This window comes from Gorilla gorilla, chromosome 9, assembly GCF_029281585.2.
Source record: "Gorilla gorilla gorilla isolate KB3781 chromosome 9, NHGRI_mGorGor1-v2.1_pri, whole genome shotgun sequence".
NCBI classification, from domain to species: Eukaryota; Metazoa; Chordata; class Mammalia; order Primates; family Hominidae; genus Gorilla; species Gorilla gorilla.
The window spans coordinates 13,046,878-13,066,712 of record NC_073233.2 but is presented as its reverse complement, the minus strand read 5'-3'; the positions used below and the strand labels follow the sequence as shown (position 1 = coordinate 13,066,712).

Here is a 19,835-nt window from a genome sequence, read left to right as displayed (position 1 = left end):
TATATTAAGAGAGACAAAAAGAAGCTAGCAGTTATACATACATTCGGAGATTGCATAGTAGTAATAAGAATAATATTGATTGTTACTGTTCTTAAATTGACATATTTCTAGTTGGACTGAAGTTTCTCTGTAAATATAAGGAAGAGAGGAAATCTTCTCCCTGTATCTTTCTAAGATTCCATTCTACTAGAAGTTTTTCGTTGAGAAGACTTAATTTTTTTGAGACACGACTCTGGCATTGTGTTATCATGAAAAAAAGAGCAGGCCTAGTTTACTAGGGGAAAAAGTAGAGAAAAAATTGAACAGAATTTTTCCTTGATGATAATGGAATATGTATCCATGTAATATTTTCTCTACATTTCCTATATAGCTCAGAAAGGAGTCCAGTTTTTAGCAGAACACAACAGGGTCCCTAGAAAGAAACCGTTCTCTGCAGCTGAGGATACACTAACTTTAGGAAAGGATCAGAGAAATGCCTGGCAGGAAGAGATCAGCAATCCTAGCTGTCACTGACTCTCCATCTGACTTTCCCTCTCTGCCCCACAGTTCCAAATGTCATTTTGTCCAAGCTGGAGATGGCTTACTGGATCACTGGGCTCTTGTTTTCCTCTAGGAAAAGATTTATGTAGACAACTTCCTTTAGTTTATTCAGAATAAAGCTGGAATTTTCCCAAATCAACTAGAAAACAGGCAGTAAAGGAAAGAAATGTGGAAGCCTAAAGATACGAAAGTTTACAGAACATACATTCTTTGGTCAGTTCTTAAAAGTGCTTAGTCATCACCAGCACCATGTTCTGTCTTCAGGACTCAAAGCTGAACAAGCCATAATCTCTGTTTCTGGGGATTACAGTCAGTGAGCCAAGGGGAAACAGAGAAGACTATGAAGGATTACAATCAAGAGTGTGTTGTAAATGTTTTAACAACCAGCTCTTCAGAAAATAAAATTCCTGTTTTGTAGCATTTGCCTGTTTCTATTACATAAATATCCTCTCTGTGGCCACTTTCAAATTACCAACTCCAGCTTAAAATTGTGAGAGACGCAAAGTAACACATCATTACATAATATACCCTCTCTCTCTTCTTTACACACACACACATATATGCAATGAAAAAAACATAGACTTGGATTCAGCAACATAGATTATAGAAAATAATTAGAAAGTGATGGATTTTGAGTTTTACTACCCTTGTTTTTATATACTTTATTTACGTATAAATCTATATAATCTTTATTGAAGTGAAATTAACATAACATAAAATTAACCAACCCCTCATCATCCCCCTCACCACCCTTCCAATTCTTAAATCTAAGACCTAAAACTATGAAACTCCCAGAAGAAAACACTGGGGAAACTCTTCAAGACATTTTTTATACTTGTATGTTTTTAGCCTCAATTTCATTTATTCTTGCTCTGATCTTTATGATTTCTTTCCTTCTACTATTTTTAGCTTTGGTTTGTTCTTGCTTTTCTAGTTTCCTGAGGTGCATTATTAGGTTGTTTATTTGAAATCTTTCCATTTTTTTGATGTAGGCATTTACTGCTATAAACTTCCCTCTTAGTACTTCTTTTGCTATAGCCCATTGATTTTGATATGTTGTCTTTTCACTTTCCTTTATTTCAAGAAATTATTTAAATTCCTTCTTAATTTCTTCATTAGCCAGTAGTTAGTCAGGAACACATAACTTCCATGTGTTTGTATAGTTTCCAAGGTTTCTCTTATTTATTTCCAGTTTTATTCATTGTGGTCAGAAAATACACTTAATATGATCTTGATTTCTTCGAATTTGTTGAGATTGGTTTTGTGGCATTGCTTATGGTCTGTCCTAGAGAATATTCCATGTGCTAATGAGAGGAATATACATTCTGCAGAAGTGTGGTGAAATGTTCTGTAAATGTCATTTAGGTCTATTAGATCTAATGTGTAGGTTAACTCTGCTTTTTCTTTGCTGATTTTCTGTCTGGATGATCTGTCCATTACTGAGAGTAGGGTGTTGAAGACCCCCACTATTATTATATTGCAATCTATTTCTCCCTTTAGATCTATTAATGTTTGCTGTATATACTAAGGAGCTTCAATGTTAGGTACACATAGGTTTATAATTGTTGTATCTCTGATATAGTTTAAATGTTTGTCCCCTCCAAATCTCATGTTGAAATGTGATCCCAAGTGTTGGAGGTGGGCATAGTGAGGAATGTTTAGTTCATGGGAGAAGATCCTTCATGAATGTTTTGGTGTCCTCCTCAGCGTAATGAGTGAGTTCTCACTCTAGTAGTTCATGGAAGAGCTGGTTGTTTAAAAGAGCCTGGCATCTCACTCCTGCTCTCCCTCTCACTATGTGACATGCCTGCTCCCCGTTCAGATTCTGCCATGATGGAAGCTTCCTGAACCCTCACCAGAAGCAGATGTTGCGATATGCTTCTTGTACAGTCTGCAAAACATGAGCCCAAATAAACTTGTCTTTATAAATTACTCAGCCTTAGATATTACTTACTGTATAGCAATGCAAAAAGGATTAATACAATTTTCTTGTTGAATTGACCATTTTATCATCATATAATGACTTTACCTTTTGTTATAGTCTTTCATTTGAAGTCTATTTTAGCTGACATAAGTATAGCTACTCTTGCCCTTTTCAGTTTTCCAGTTGTATGGAATATATTTTCCCCTCCTTTACTATTAGTCTATGTGTGACTTTATAAGTGAAGTGACTATATTGAAGCCAGCATATAGTTGGGTCTTGTTTATTTATAAATTCACCCAGTCAATACCTATTAACTGGAGAACTGGGATTATTTACATTCGGTGTTAATTTTGATAAATAATTTTGATAATTTACTACTGCCATAGTGTTGCTTGTTTTCATTTATTTTGAGAGTACTCTCTTTCTTTTTTACTGTCTTACTGTCTTCTTTTGTTGTTAGTAATTTTCTCTGGTAGTATGTTTTAATTTGTTGCTTTTTCTTTTTAGTGAACTTATTATAGCCTGTTGTACTGTGGTTAACATGAGGCTTACAGAAAACATCTTATATATATAAAAAATTATTTTTAAAAGATGACAACTTATCTTAGACTACATATAAAAGAATATAAACAAACCAAAAAAAAACAACAAATTCTACATTTTAACTCCATGTCCCCATATTTTGACTTTTGGTTGTCTCAATTTACATATTTTAATATCATCTATCTTTTAATAGGTTGCTATACCTATATTTTTCCTCTGGTCTTTGATTCAGGATCTATTATTTTTCATAGATTTGTCTTTTGGGCTTCATACTAGCATGTTAAGTGAATTGCACACTACAATTATAGTAATGGAGTATTCTTGGTTTGTCCATTTACTTAATTTTTCCAGTGAATTTTATATCTTGAAAAGTTTATCTTTCCACATTAGTGTTTTTTCTTTCAGATTGAAGAACTCCCTTAAGTATTACTTGCAAGATAGGTCTGGTGGTGGTGAATTCGCCCAGATTTTGTTTGTCTAGGAAAGACTTTATCTCTCCTTCATATTTAAAGGGTATTTTTGCTGGATTTAGAATTCCTGGGTGGGAGTTTTCTGTCTTTGGGCATTTTGAAAATGTCACTCCATTCCCTCCTGACCTATATGGCATCCAACAAGAACTCTGTTGCCAGATGAATTGGACTTTCTTCATATGTTATTTGCTTTTGCTTTTTTTTCTGCTTTTACAATCCTTTCTTTGTCTTTGACCTTTTCAAAGTCGTATGCCTTGGGGTAGTCTCATATGGATTGAATGTTTGATGTTCTCAGACCTTTCTGTACCAGGATATGTATATCTTTCTCAAGTTTCAGAAAGTTTTCTCTTTATATTTATATATATATTTATATTTATATATATCTTTATATATTTATTTATTTATTCTGAGGCAGGGTCTCACTCTGTCACCCAGACTACAGTACAGTGGCATGATCATGTTCACTGCAACCTCCATCTCCCAGGCTCAAGAGATCCTCCCACCTCAGCTTCCCAAGTAGCTGAGACCACAGGCACATACCACCACGCTCAGCTAATTTTTGAATTTTTCTGTAGAAACAGGGCCTGGCCATGCTGCACAGGCTGGCTTAAAACTCCTGAGCTCAAGCAATCTACCCACCTCAGCCTCCCAAATTGCTGGGATTACCAGGTGTGGGCCACCATGCCCATCCTGTTTTTGTTTTTTGGGTTTTTTTTTAAATAAGCCTTCTACCACTTACTCTCTTACTCTTGCTCAGCTCCCTCTTGAACAGCAACAATTTTTACATTTGGTCCCTTGAGGTAATTTTCTATATCTTGCAGGCAGTCTTTGTTCCTTTTCATTATTTTTTCTCATCAGACTATCTACTTTCAAATAGCCAGTCTTTGAGCTCACTGATTCCTTCATCTGCTTAGTTCATTCTGGTGTTGAGAGCCTCTAAAGGGTTCTTTGCTTCAGCAAATGTATGTCTCAGTTCCAATATTTTTGTTTGATTTTTTAAATTATTGTTTCAATCTCTTTGTTACACTTTCTGACATGCTTCTGAACTGCTTTACCTTTGAGATAATTGAGTTTCTCTTGGGCAGAGAATTCACAGATCACTATCTCATTAGAGTCAGTCACTGGATTTTTGCTTAGTCTTTCTGTGGAGGTAATGGCTCCCTGATTGTTGTTGTTTCTTGTGGGCATGTTCCAATGCCTTTGCATTGAAGAAGTTATTTATTCCAGTTTTCTTTCTTTGGCTTGTTCTGGTTTTTATTTAATATATTTATTTAGTGAATATTTACCACTAGATTGCTGCCTCCTTTTTCAGTCTAGGTGGTGCCTTAAGCCTAAGTTCACCTCGGCTCTGGTAAATGATTATAGCGTTGCCTGTCCTGAATGGGGGAGGTCTCAAAAGGATTATCCCAGCAATGTGGGAAGGCTGGCTAATGGTTCATGCCCAGGGCACCTATGGAACATACCTCCTACAATGTGCTGCTGCTAAACAGCCACTCTGATTTGGCATCTCCTTTGGCCAAGTTACAGAGCAGAATTCCCTAGGATGCGGATGATATTCTCACTTCCTCCCTTTGTCTTTGCTTGTCCTCAGGGATATTTATCCCTTTAGGTAGTCATGATGCTTCCTGTGGGTTAAGGCAAAGACAGGTCAACTTACAGGGAACTCAGGAAAGTGGGAAAGCTGACTGACCACCTCAATTTCACCTGTTCCAGTGTAGAAACTTTGAGTTGGGTGTCAGGGGAGATTTTCTATGTTCTTAGTACCAAAGAGAATAATGTGTAGGGTCATTACAGATGTGGAAATTTGATTCTCTTACCATCTGCTCAGAGTTTTTCCACTTCTGTGTGGTCCTGGGAACTGCCTCATCCTCATACTTGAGCTCTGGGTTATTGATGGTAAAAATTTCAGTGCTATATATTTGTTTTTGGTTTTCTGAGTGGGGACAGTAAAGCCAGCTTGCCCCTATGCCATAATCTTGCAACTGTAAGTCTTTAATTTTTGTTGTAAATGTCCCTTTTCCACGATCATTCTTTAAGAATATCTCACTATACATAAAATTTTTGTCTGATATTTTCTTTCAGTGAAACAAATACTCCATTCTACTCTCTTTTGGCTTCCACTATAGCTGTTGAGAAATCAGCTCTCTGTTAGGTTTTTAAAGGTAAACTCTTTTTCTACTTGTATTTGTACTTTCTACATGTATTTGTTGTTTTGTTGTTGTTCTTGTTGTTTCTGCAGTTTTATTCTGATGCATCTGATTGTAAAGTTATTTTATTTTACTTTAATTTTTTTACTTAGTGTTTGCAAAGGTCTTAAACTTTGTCTTTAATTTATAATGGAATTTTTTCATTCATTATTGCTTCAGATTATTTACCTCTTCTGTCAGATATTTTTACCAGGTAAATTACTTAAGGCTTTAAAAAATTGTCTTATACATTTCTCTACTTATTTCAAATGGCTTTCATTGGAAAGATTGGTTTGAGCTGCTGAGTTTACCATTAATTAACGTGCAGATTTAAATTGTAGAGACATTGAGGAAGAAGAAATGCGCAAGACAAAAATGACTGCAAGATGGTGTTTTACTCTGTTTTGTGTTGCTATAGCAGAGCACTTGAGACATGGTAACTAATAATAAACAAATTTATGGCTCAAAGCTCTGGAGGCTGGGAAGTCCAAGGTCAAGGTGTCAGCATCTTGCAAGGACCTTCTTGCTTTGTCATCACATGGCAGAAGCACAAGAGGCAAAAGGGGACAAAATTCAACCTTTCATAACAGCGTTAACCGCACCCATGATGGCATAGCCCTCATGGCCTAATCACCTCTCAATACTAATCATCTCTCCTGCCTCTTAATACTATTAAGATGGCAATTAAATTTCAACATAAGCTTTGGAGAGGACAAACCTTCAAACCATAGAAGATAGAATGACTATTATAGCAATCCGATAGACATGATGAAGGCAACATCTAAGGGAGAACCGATAGAGTGTCAAAAAGAAGTGAAATTAAATAGAAGTTTAAGAGGACAAATGGAAAAGATATTATGTACTAAATTCATGTTAAGAAGAAGGATGAACAAGACGCCCATTGGCCTGGAAGTAAGGTGGTGCCATTCAGCAGGACAAGAATTACAGGAGGAAGGGAAATTGAATAAAGTATGAAATTGAAACATATAAAATCTCATCTCATCTGCTGGTCAAGGATATATACTGAAGGTAGTGAGGGGAAAAACATAACATTAATAAAACATTAAATACAGGGGAGCATTTGAGTCTACAGACACAGATGAAGGTGGCATCAACAGAGAGACAGCTATTAATGTAACAGAAAGATGATATTAACTAGGGAAAATTAAGAGTAAGAAGGGAGTGACAAGCATAAACCAGGTTAGTAGCACATTTAAAAGGGCAGGAAAGCAAATAAATATCATGAAATGCCCTAGGAAGAAGTGACACAGAGACAGGAAGGAAACCAGGCAACACAGATTTCACAGAAACTAGTAAAGAAAAGATAATCTGTTGGTTCCATCACTCTTTAAAAAAAAAAAAAAAAAAATCAAGCTACCAAACTCAAACTCAAGCATATTTTCAAACTCCATCTCTCATCTTCATGTTTTGCATGCAATTGATTCTATGTAAAAGGAATTGTCAAAATAAGTCTAGTAAGTTGCAACCCACCCTGCAAACCACAAAGGCAATCCACATTGAAAATATCCACAATGATGGTTTGCACACAAAAAAGGGTGTTAAAAAATTTTTGTTAAAACAATTAAATGAGGAATGAGAAAGCCTTGTAGACTTGCATACTAGTATACTTACACTTTTGGCCATGTGGCTGACACTTCCTAAGGTCAGAACAGTCAGCTAACTGAGTGTCTGTTTTTTATGCAGCCATGGCCACAGGAGAGCACACCCCTGATGACCCTCTGCTCAGAGGCAAAAGGAGGCAAGACCTCCAAGAGATGCTGAGAGAAGTGGGCCTGGATGTTGAGTACTGGTTACCCAAGCTGCAGGAACACCTGGGTGTGACCTGTGCCCAGGCCTTACAACACCTGGACAAAAACAGCCTCAAGAAGCTGAAATCCCAGACACAACATCCATGGGAGAAAAGAGCCCTGGAGAAGCTGCTTAACCTGTCACACTCAAAAAGTCTTTCAGCGTTACAGGAGTCTCAGGTGGAGAGGGCAAAGAGAAAGCAGAAGCAGGCAGAACAGGCACTGCAGGAGCTGAGGGACTTGCTGACAGAAGAGAAGCAGAGACAGGAAGAGGCAGTGAGGACAAGAGAAGCAGAACTGAGGCAAGCAATGGACATCCCTGAAGAGTACTGGCCATCCCCTGAAGAGCCTCTAAGGGAAGTCATGGAAAACCTGCAGAGACAACTCAACCTCATGGAGTGGACACTGTGCCACAGGCAAAACCTTCCAGATAGAGATGTGGTGAGATGGGCTTCTGGAGGGCTGGCCCTCCAGGGAATTTACAAAGCCAGCCACCAAAGGGGCCTGACAGAGAAGAGAGAGGAGTTGCTCAGTGTCCCCAAAGACTTCTTACTTTTGGGTCCTCAGCAAGGAACACAAATGAAAACAAAGGAATTCACATCTCCTCAGGCTGAATTCATGTTTACCCAGATGGTAGAGAAGCTGGGCTTTAGTTTAACTACTTCAGCCAAGGATGGAAATTGGGGGTTTAGTCTAGAAGCTGGTTTGGATCACAGCAAACATCCAGAATCCAAGGAAACCCAACAATCAAGTTCTGAGAATTCTTATTTCTGCTCAACCAAGTTCAGCTATATCCCCCTGGCCTCCTGCCACTTTCCCATTGATCAGCTCCAGTTATCCAAGCCTGCTGTCCAGGAATTGAAATGCATTGAAGACCTTCTGAGTCAGACAACAAACCCAGACAGATTCTCCTTGCTGAGGCACAGGATCATAAACTTCTTCCACAGGTTTGGCTCTCATGTTAACCAAGGCCCTCTGCACCTGGGAGGAATCTACTGGTGGAAAGCCATTTCAGAGGGTTATTACACGGAGCAGTTGGCAGAAGTGAGGCAGCAGTCTGCAGAGGCCCTGGACATTTTCATAAGGGACAGCTACAGTGGCTTTGGAGTGAAAGTTGCTGCAGGTGTGAATGTTTCAGACTCTCATTCGAAGACAGCCACTCAGACCAAAACTTCCCAAAACCTCCAAACCAAGGTCCAATTATCTGTGGCCCAAACAGGTGGCCCACCAGAAGCAGATGGCCTTGTCCAGTGGAAAGCTGGCCTCATTGCCAGCAATCAAACCTGGTGTGTCATTGACCGCGGGCTTCAGTTGGTGCCAGTTTGGGACATTATCCTCTCTAGCCACAGAAGCAATTTTAAGGATCCTCTTCAGGTGGCTAACTTCCTGAAAGACAGCTACACTGCTCTGACTAGCATCACTGCCCAGATCCAGAATGGGGAAGAGTTACTGAGTGCTGGGAAGGAGGCCAGGGTTTTTCTAGAGGATGTAAAATCTTGGGAGGTATCTGATCCTGAAGAGCAACTTAAAAAACTGATAAATTTCATGAAAATGTTGAGTCAAAAACTAAAAAGTTATGACACTTGGATTAATATATGTCTCACAGATTGGAGTCTGCAGAATTTTCTAGTAAACACCATCAACTTTTGCAAAAAGTCTTCCATTTATAAAACTAAATGTATTAAATCTCATTTGCACAGCCTTCTGGATCCTCACGTCTACAGAGTGACAAACTTTCCTCAGGCTCACTTCATCATGCAGTGGATCTTCCAGTCAGATTCAGAGCAGGAGCAGGTGAATATTTCCCAATTTTCTCAATTAATTGAGATCTTAAAAGAAACCCAGAATAACCTCATGGAAGTAAAGGTCAAATCTGAATCCCCAGAAACAGTGGAGGAAGCTCAAAGAAAGTCCACTTATGAGGTCAGCTTGGCTCTCAGCAGCTTCTTGAATTATCTCCAAAAAACAGAGCAGACGGACACACAACTCTTGCTACTTTCCATTGCAGCTGCTGCAGGATATCATGTGATCAACAATACTTTTCAGAGTCTCTTGGGGTGTGATGAGTTAAGCTTCCTACTGGATGAAATGCAAACCGCCCAAAATAAATACCAGGAGCTTAAGAATATTTGCAGCTATAGGGCTCAGGCATTCCTGGTTCTCACAGGTCTGACAGCCACAGTTGGAGACACAGCTATTTCTTCAGAAGAGAAAACACAACGCATGTCATTAATGAGACATCACATGGGACAATCATTGTCCAAAGAAGTTGCACATGTCCTCACCAAACCTGGAGCAGATCACGATTGGGAAAACCTAGAGAAAGACTTGAGATTGCTCATTAATGGGGATTATGAAGAAGTCACCATCTCTTCTTTGCAAATGGAAGAGGTGAGCAAGCAAAGTCTCTTCTATGGAAAGAAACAGCCCCATGAACCACATGACAATGAAAATAACAAATGGGAGATGATAAAAAATGGAGCCTTCCTAGACTTACTCCAGCGTCTAGGTCTAGAACATTACTACCCCAAAAAATTGAGCAAAGCTAATTTCCATCTCATCTATAAGACTTCTGTGTATAACACCCAGCCCAGCTCTGAACAGGAGCTTCCCTTCTATTTCCTGCAGAAACTACTGATGCTGGATTATGAGCTGAGATACCTAGTCTTCAAAGATGATAGAAACACAGAACACCAAGTACATCCAAATGCTTCAGATCAGGAAGATGAGGCTTTTGATCCATATGAAAACTTTTTTGAAGACAGTGATAGTCCCACTAAATCTTCATCCACTAAGCCTAGCCCCCACATTCACCCAATGGATATTCAGATGACAATTTTTCACTGTGCAGATAATTTTGCCAGACAATATATTTTGGCCAAACTTTCCACTTGTCAGTTTGCCCTCCCCCTTTTGGTGCCTAATCCCTGTACTTCTCAGATTGAATTCTCTCTCTGGTCTCTCCGTCAAATTACAAGAAGTTGGCAGGAAGCAAGGAAATCACCAAAAGGGAAGAACTATTATAAGAATCAGCAGATGTGCTGTGTCTCTACCTCAATTGTGTCCTTCGTAAGAGTTGGAAATGACCTCTCTGCTTCTAAATCTCAGATTATGAACTGTCTTCTCAGTAAACGGAAACATGATGTGTTTTTTCACCGACACTGCACAGGAAGCAGGAAAGATTGCCTCTTGATGGGGGGTGTGGTAGAAATCTATTGGTTCTGTCCAGGAGGGGAAGATGAGGACAGATTTGACAACTGTGTGACCTTAACCAATCTTCATGGAGATGCAAAAGAACATGAGCAGCAGCTCAGCTTCCTGAAGGAGGTGTCTACTGTCATTGTGGTCCTCATGTCAGCCTCCGATGACAATGAAGGAAACCGAAAAATTGTCCGTAACTTGTGGCAGTCATCAAGGCCATTGATCTGCTTGCTCGATGACAAAGAAGCAACCATGACCAATATTTCTGGCCAAAGAATGAGAATGGGTATCAAGAATAGAAATGAGGCAGAATTAACAGAGGAACTCACAACTACAATCAGACATTTGCTAGAACTCTCAGATACTGCTCTCAGCTTGGAGGACTGTTCCCAGATTGCTCACCAGCAAGGATTTCTTATTGATGAAGACCAGAGAGACTGCAAGGAAGCCAAAGAAAAGGCACAGGCTCTAATGGCCTTCCTGGGGAAAATGAAATTATCTCAGATTAAGGAAAAATTACTACCCCTTCAGGGGCAACTGTGGCACCACTGGTGTAAGAAGGACAAAGAACTCTATCATCTTAGAGAAAAGGGAAATCAGAGCATTGAACAACACAAGAGTGAGATTGAGACAGATAAACAAATAATACGACATGAACAGTTGGCCAGAGCCCTTCCTCTCAATGATTTAATGCAATCTGTCCTCCAGTTTCTCCAAGAGCATTCAGAAATTCACACCAAACTGTACTTCTTGCAGTGGCTGAGTGTATTTTTGGACAACCTGACTGCAGGACACTTGGAAGAACTGCATGAGAAGCAAAAATATTGGTGGTCACTGGTTCAAACAGTAAAGCAAAAGGCACCTAATAGTAACTCCCTGATATGCCTGCAAAGTGAGATAGAAGCCATTTCCACAGAGATTAGTGACTGTACTTTGGGAATTGAGCAACTTCTCAGAGAAGTTGGTCAGATTTATGAAGCTCTGGAAGAAGCTTCCTCCATAAAAAAGATTTTTTTCTCGCTTCCCCAAATTGCCACAGACCTGATGATATCTGGTGTTCCCATTGAGCTGATGGATGGGGATGCAGCATATGTGCCTCTAACATGGGTGGCAGCTGTTTTTGACAAGGTCGCTGAGAAACTTGGAGACAAACGGCTATTTGTTCTTTCTATCCTTGGCTTGCAGAGCTCAGGGAAATCCACCCTGCTGAATGCCCTTTTTGGGCTTCAGTTCACTGTTAGTGCAGGCAAATGTACCCAAGGGGCCTATATGCAGCTCCTCAAGGTGGAGGAGACATTCACGGAGGAACTTGGCTTTGACTTTGTGCTTGCTGTGGACACAGAAGGACTTCGGGCACCAGAACACAGCAACAAATCCAAGGATAGGGACAATGAGTTGGCAACCTTTGTCATTGGACTTGCAAACTTGACTCTGATCAATATTTTTGGGGAGAATCCATCAGAGATGCAAGATATCCTACAAATAGTTGTCCAAGCCTTTCTGAGAATGAAACAAGTAAAAATCTTTCCAAGTTGCCTCTTTGTCCATCAGAATGTGGGGGAAGCTACAGCTACGGACCAAACTATGGATGGACGAAGACGGCTAGAGCAGAAACTAGATGAAATGGCAGCAATAGCTGCTGAACAAGAACAGTGCTTAGACGTAAACTGCTTCAGTGATGTCATTAGGTTTGATGTCAATACTCACGTCTACTACTTTGCTCACCTCTGGGATGGCAACCCCCCAATGGCCCCTCCCAATCCTCGCTACAGCCACAATGTACAGCAACTGAAAAGTAGAATTCTTATGACTGCCACACAGGAATCCAGGGGAAGCATCATGAAGATATCAGATGTAAAATCCCGAATTCAAGATTTGTGGAGAGGCCTGATGAATGAGAACTTTATTTTCAGTTTCAGGAACACCCAAGAAGTCATGGCCATGAACAAACTGGAAACCATGTATAACCACTGGACCTGGGAGCTGAGGAGTCACGTGCTGGGCTTGCAGAACCAGCTGATCAACCAGATTCAGAATGGAAAAATCCAGACACTTGAAGCAAGCACATTTGAGGTTCTAGTTACAGAAAAATATGAAGTTGTCAAGCAAGAACTTGAAAAATATTTTAATGAAGACCCATTTAGCAAAATACTGATTCAATGGAAAGCAAACTTTGAAAATAAGCTAATAGTCCTTAAAGAAAAACTTATTTCAGATAGCAAAAGACAAGCCAATGAACTCATTAGTTTTAAAAACAAAAGTCAAGAAAGGCTGAATAAGAAAAAGGCAGATTATGAAAAAGAATTATTGGAAAAAAGCCGGAAGTTGGCTTTAACTGTAAAGGGCAAAGAATTGAGTGAGGAAGAGTTACACGAGAAATTCAATCAACTTTGGAAAAAGTGGGTGTGTGATGTATCCACAACTCTCCCGCAAGTTACAGAGCCTGACATTGATTTGGATTCTGAAAACATCCTTTGGGAGTATTTCAAAAACAAGACGAATGTCGTGGGTCTACTGACAAATTCTGCAGAGAAGTTTCAAATCAATTATGATAAACATATCAAAGTGAATAAGAAATATAACCATATCCCAATGACATTAACAGTCTTTGAGAAAGAGTTCATTAATATGACTACTGACTACATTGTTTCAAGATTTAATAAAATTATTAACAACATGTGGAAGCAACAGTGTGGTTACAATCCAAATTATTTCCATGAGATTCTAAAGATAATAGAAGAGGAAGTGAAATCTGCCTCTACTCAGAAAAGATACACATTTACAAATACATTTATCATTGACTTATGTGTGTGTTTATTTCAAAGAGCAAGAGAGAATTTTAAGGAAATGCACAGGGCATTCAAGAGAGCAAATGATCCTGTAAACTACCTAGAAAGTAAGAAAGATGATTTCTTCACGAGTTTTAAGATCTCCTGTCAAGGAGCAACCTCCATCAAAACATTTGTTGATGTTCTGTGGTATAAGCTCACTCCTGCAGTCTCCACTACTATATGGGAGGACATGACCTTTAAAATTGCGGGGGACATGCGAGCTACCTGCCCTGCGTTCAATGGAAACAGGACTAACCTGGAGAAACACATTCTCTTCTCTCTGGCAGAAGAAGAAAACTTTGATAATTACTGGGAATACCTTCATAATTCAGAATCATTTTTTAGGAGTTACATCAAAAATCATATTAAAAGATATTGTTCAGACAATGGAGGTGAAAAAATGAAGACTTTTTTTGAAAAAAGCTTAATTGATATCAAGAATACCATCCTCTCTGCCATCCATGAATCCACATCAGTAGCTAAAGATAAAAGCAGCACTGCTTCTGGGTGGTTGGATTTATTCTGTGATTGCCTGGGGTGCAACTTGATCTTTCCACGAAGGGACTTGATAAGCATTGAACACCAGGAGATAAAACATACTGAATTTCTTAAAGAAGCCATGAGTGCAGCTTTGGATCTCACAATGAAGAAAATAGAACAGAATTATTCAAGTAAGCCTATAGAAGCAATGGTTTCTAAAATTGAGAAAATGCTCTCTGAACATCTCTGTGGCTGCTGGAAACAGTGTCCCAGCTGTGGAGCAATTTGTACGAACACAATTCCTACACATGAAGGAGACCATAGTGTTCCCTTCCACCGTCCTCAGGCTGTCAATGGGGAGGAATGGTATGAAACAGATGATTTTGTCATTGATTGCTGTACTAGTTTGGTTGCAAGTGATTGTTTGTTGGTTTTGAGGGATGGCAGGAATTTCCCATTTAAGAACTATCGACAAGCAGGAGGGGATTATGCCATGTGGAGCATCACCCCAGATACCTCCATCCAGCTATACTGGAAATGGTTTGTCTCTCACTTCAGATCAAATCTAGAAGAAAAATATCAGAAAAAATTTGCAGGTAAAGGTAAAATCCCCAATGCATGGGCCAAAATCACAAAGCAAGACGTGCTCGAAGACTTGAAAAAACAATAATACTCAGTGACCACAAAAGAGCCCCAGTGTCTGAAGAAAAGAGGCAGTGTACCTGAACAATCCAAAAACAACTACTCATTACAATTTAGAACCTTCATCATTTCCATGTTTAAAATGAAATGTGTAAAAATCAATCAATTAACACATTAAGAGATGAAAATTTCCAGTAAAAGGACTTCATGTCTCTCTGCCTCAATTCCTCTAGTTTAAAAACAACTTACTAAAATCTGTTAATATATGATGAAATCAAATAACATTCATTTTAGAAACCTATTTTGTATTTTAAACTATTATTCTAGATATTGCTTTTTTATTTTAAAATATTTAAGTATCAGAGAAAGTCATTTTAACAGAGAAAAATCAAAATCATTTCAGGCTGCAACAAATTTCTGTAGAATAACTGTATCAGTATTTCAACCAATATACATGTCTTGACTGAAAGCTATAAACTGGCTCACTGCAACGTCCACCTCCCGGGTTCAAGTGATTCTCCTGCCTCAGCCTCCTGAGTAGCTGGAACTACAGGCACACACCATCACTCCTAATTTTTTTTGTATTCTTAGTAGAGACAGGGTTTCACTGTGTTGGCCAGGCTGGTCCTGACCTCAAGTGATCCACCCATCTCGGCCTCCCAAAGTGCTGGGATTACAGGCATGAGCCACTGCGCCCAGCCAGACTTTTCAATGTTTAAGTGGATTTTTTTCACCCTCTAAAGTTTTAAGGAAAAGTTATTAATCTTTAAATGTAAAAATATTCATGAGTCCCAAGCATAGCAATATTTAGGCATATTCTGTTCTAGGAAAGAATAAAGCAGAGACTTGACCAAGATAGGGATGTCATCAATTCAGGAAACATTATCAAGCAAATATGGGAAGTAGAAATCAAATAACTGTTTTTCTCATTAACGTTCACCCTGTTCTTCCCTGGTATATTGGCAATTCCCTGCGCATGCTAAGAAAAAAAAAACAGTCACAAAGCTTTGTTATTCAAAGCTTGGTGTTATGTACAAGTCTGAGAATTGGCTTTTGGAAAAAAATTTATGATGACCAAATAAAATGTACCATTTTAATGAAGTCTGTGGACAAGGTTCAATTAGATTGGTTATTTTAAAATGATTCATTGATTATTTTAAACTGATTACTTAAAGAAAAATATCAAAAAGTATACAGTTTTAAGGCCGGGCATGGTGGCTCATGCCTGTAATCCCAGCACTCTGGGAGACAGGGCAGGCAGATCACCTGATGTCAGGAGTTTGGGACCAGCCTGGCCAACATGATGAAACTCCATCTCTACTAAAAATACAAAACTTAGCCAAGCATGGTGGCAGGCACCTGTAATCCCAGCTACTTGGGAGCCTGAAGCCATTCAGCTTGAACCTGGGAGGCAGAGTTTGCAGTGAGCTGAGAACAAGCCACTGCACTCCAGCCTGGGTGACAGAGCGAGACTCCATGTTAAAAAAAAAAAAAAGTATACAGTTTTTACAAATCTCCTAATACACTTAATTGGGTTCTAATATTTCAATAAGGAATTTATTTTTATACATAAAAGTGTAATGAATGCTTTCCTCCAAATCGGGCATATATGTGACTCTTCACACCATTTGAGCCATAAATTCATAATTAGAATAAAAATGAAGAACACTCTGAATCCAACCAGGGCCTGAGAAGGGAAGGAAATCACCCTTCTGCAAACCTACACCTCATGCTAGGTTCTCAAAGCTGATGATCTAAAGGAATCCTGGTGCAAAGAAGACAATTTATTCATGTTGGACATAAACGCACCCGTTGGCTTCCATTTGCAGGTGTACTCTATCTTCCATAAACAGTGAAAATAGACAGCCCAGGGAGCAGTAACCAAGTGACTTGGATCTTCAGAGCATGGAGATAGGAATGCTGACTCTATCTCCTTTGTCCTCTCAAAGAGCTTCAAGCCTATTCTCAATGTCAGGTCAAATGATTCATCTCTCCAGAAAAAGTTTGAGGACAGAAAAATTACAAAGGAAACATGTTCTTGGAGAGTATAGTTTTTCTTTTGTTCTCTGGAAAATAATGTTAGTGAGAGTTGGAAGGATCTCCTAAAACAACAAAATGGAAATATGATAGAAGCAGAACCCCTGCCCCACATGGTGCCTGTCTCTCACATCACTGTATCCTTAAAAACTGTGTAGGGGCCAGCCCCACAGGGTTGGTGGGTTTCTCCCCATGTGCAGAGACAAGAGAACGTAGAAATAAAGACGCAAGACAAAGAGGTAAAAGAAAAGACAGCTGGGCCCGGGGGACCACTACCACCAAGACGTGGAGACCGGTAGTGGCCCTGAATGTCTGGCTGCGCAGTTATTTATTGGATACAAAGCAAAAGGGGCAGGGTAAAGAGTGTGAGTCATCTCCAACGATAGATAAGGTTACATGGGTCACATGTCCACTGGACAGGGGTCCCTTCCCTGCCTGGCAGCCAAGGCAGAGAGACAGAGGGAGAGAGAGAAACAGCTGACGCCATTATTTCTGCATATCAGAGACTTTTAGTACTTTCACTAATTTTGCTACTGTTATCTAAAAGGCAGAGCCGGGTGTACAGGATGGAACATGAAAACGGACTAGGAGCGTGACCACTGAAGCACAGCATCACAGGGAGACGGTTAGGCCTCCGGATAACTGCGGGCGGGCCTGACTGATGTCAGGCCTTCCACAAGAGGTGGAGGAGTAGAGTCTTCTCTAAACTACCCCGGGGAAAGGGAGACTCCCTTTCCTGGTCTGCTAAGTAGTGGCTGTTTTTCCTTGACACTGACGCTACCGCTAGACCACAGTCCACTTGGCAAAGGGAGTCTTCCCAGACACTGGCATTACCACTAGACCAAGGAGCCCTCTGGTGGCCCTGTCTGGGCATAGCAGAAGGCTCGCACTCTTCTGGTCACTTCTCACTATGTCCCCTCAGCTCCTATCTCTGTATGGCCTGGTTTTTCCTAGGTCATGATTGTAGAGCAAGGATTATTATAATATTGGAATAAAGAATAATTACTACAAACTAATGATTAATGATATTCATATATAATCATATCTAAGATATATATCTAGTATAACTATTCTTATTTTATGTATATTATTATATATATAATATATATTATAATATAATATAGTATAATATATTTTATATATTATACTGGAACAGCTCGTGCCCTTGGTCTTTTGCCTCAGCACCTGGGTGGCTTGCTGCCCACAAACTGCTCACTGTTCAATTACCATTTTCAGAATGCTTTTTATGTTTGTTTGATGAATTCATAAAAGTCTCTAATGTGAAATAAACCAAGCACATAAAGACAAATAATGCATGTTTGGCCGGGTGCGGTGGCTCACGCCTGTAATCCTGACACTTTGGGAGGCCGAGGCGGGCAGATCGCCTGAGGTCAGGAGTTTGAGACCACCCTGGCCAACATGGTGAAACCTCGTCTCTACTAAAAATACAAAAACAATTAGACAGGCGTGGTGGCAGGCGCCTGTAATTCTAGCCACTTGGGAGGCTGAGGCAAGAGAATTGTTTGAACCAGGGAGGCAGAGGTTGCATTGAACCGAGATCGTACCATTGTAATCCAGCCTGGGCGACAGAGCAAGACTTGGTCTCAAAAGAAAAAAAAAAAAGTTAAATAACACATGTTCTCCCATAGGTCAGTACTAAAAGAGTTGCTCTCATAGAAGTAAACAGAATAGTGGTTACTAGAGGCTGGGAAGGGAAAGGCTGTAAAAGGGATAGGGAGAGGTTGGTTAAGGAATACAAAATTACAGCTAGATAGGAGGAATAAGTTCTAGGGTTTTATAGTTCTGGAGGGTGACTATAGTTAGCAATAATTCATTGTATATTTTCAAAAAGTGAGAAGAAAAGATTTTAATGATCTTAACATAAAGAAATGATCAATGTTTAAGGTGATAGATATGCTAATTACCCTGATCTAATCATTACACATTATATACATGTATCAAAATCTCACCCTGCACATACACCATGGAATACCATGCAGCCATAAAATGAACAAGATTATGCCTTTTGCAGGAACATAGATGGAGCTGGAGACCATTGTGCTTAGCAAACTAATGCAGGAACAGAAAAATAAATACTGCACGTTCTCACTTATAAGTGGGAGCTAAATGATGAGAACTCATGGACTCAAAGAGAGGAACAACAGACACTGGGACCTACCTGAGAGTGGAGGGTGGGAGGAGAGAGAGGACCAGAAAGATGAAGAAGCAGGTATAAGCCAAATGTTGAGAGTTAGAGAATGCCAGCCTGCAGTTGTCATCACCCAGGCTTAGTACCTGGGTGATGAAATAATCTGTACAACAAACCCTCATGACACGAGTTTACCTATATAACAAATCTGCGCATGTAACCCCGAGGCTAAATAAAAGTTTTTAAAAATCTCACTCTGTACTGCATAAAAAAGTATGAATATTATGTGTGAATTAAACATTTTTAACATCCTTTAACAAGGTATCATATATATGTTAACCTTGACTTTCAAACCAAAATTAATGTGTATAAAATTTCAAAAGTCTTTGATAAATTCCTCAGGATTTTAAGCTGCATGGTTATTAAATGAGATTCAGAGGCCGTACTCAAGAAATCACACAAAAGATGGGAAAAAGGTAAATTGGGATAAAGCAAAGATGACTATGTAGAGATGGGGATTTCTGTGATAGAAGTGGAGAGAGTAGCGCTGCCATCAAGGTGGGGTTAGAATTGGAGAGGATTAGTGTCAGTGGGTTGGGTGGCACTGGGGCAGGAGACCTCAGGAGTCAGGAGGGATGAGATCATCAAGAAGGGGAGACACCTGCGTTCAAAATCCTCACTCTGTAAACAAATTAGACCAGTCTTTCTAGTTCTAAGTTTGTACGATTATCAGATTTATTTCTTTTGAGATGGAGTCTCACTCCGTTGCCCAGGCTGGAGCGCAGTAGTGGTGCGATCTCGGCTCACTGCAACCTCTGCCTCCCGGGTTCAAGTGATTCTCCTGCCTCAGCCTCCTGAGTAGCTGGGATTACAGGCGCATGCCACCACACCTGGCTAATTTTTGTATTTTTAGTAGAGACGGGGTTTCACCATGTTGGTCAGGCTGGTCTCGAACTCCTGATCTCATGATCCACCCACCTCGGCCTCTCAAAATGCCGAGATTACAAGTGTGAGCCACCATGCC

At 39.7% G+C, this 19,835-nt stretch overlaps 1 protein-coding gene across 1 annotated transcript; it reads left to right on the top strand.

Annotated features, from left to right (window-relative positions):
* The first annotated feature begins 7,289 nt into the window (after positions 1-7,289).
* LOC101154015 (interferon-induced very large GTPase 1) lies at positions 7,290-17,624 on the top strand. Its single transcript, XM_004050614.4, has one exon. It carries the CDS (start codon positions 7,370-7,372, stop codon positions 14,651-14,653), a length of 7,284 nt encoding a protein of 2,427 aa, XP_004050662.3. The 5' UTR covers positions 7,290-7,369; the 3' UTR covers positions 14,654-17,624.
* Positions 17,625-19,835: the final 2,211 nt, after the last annotated feature.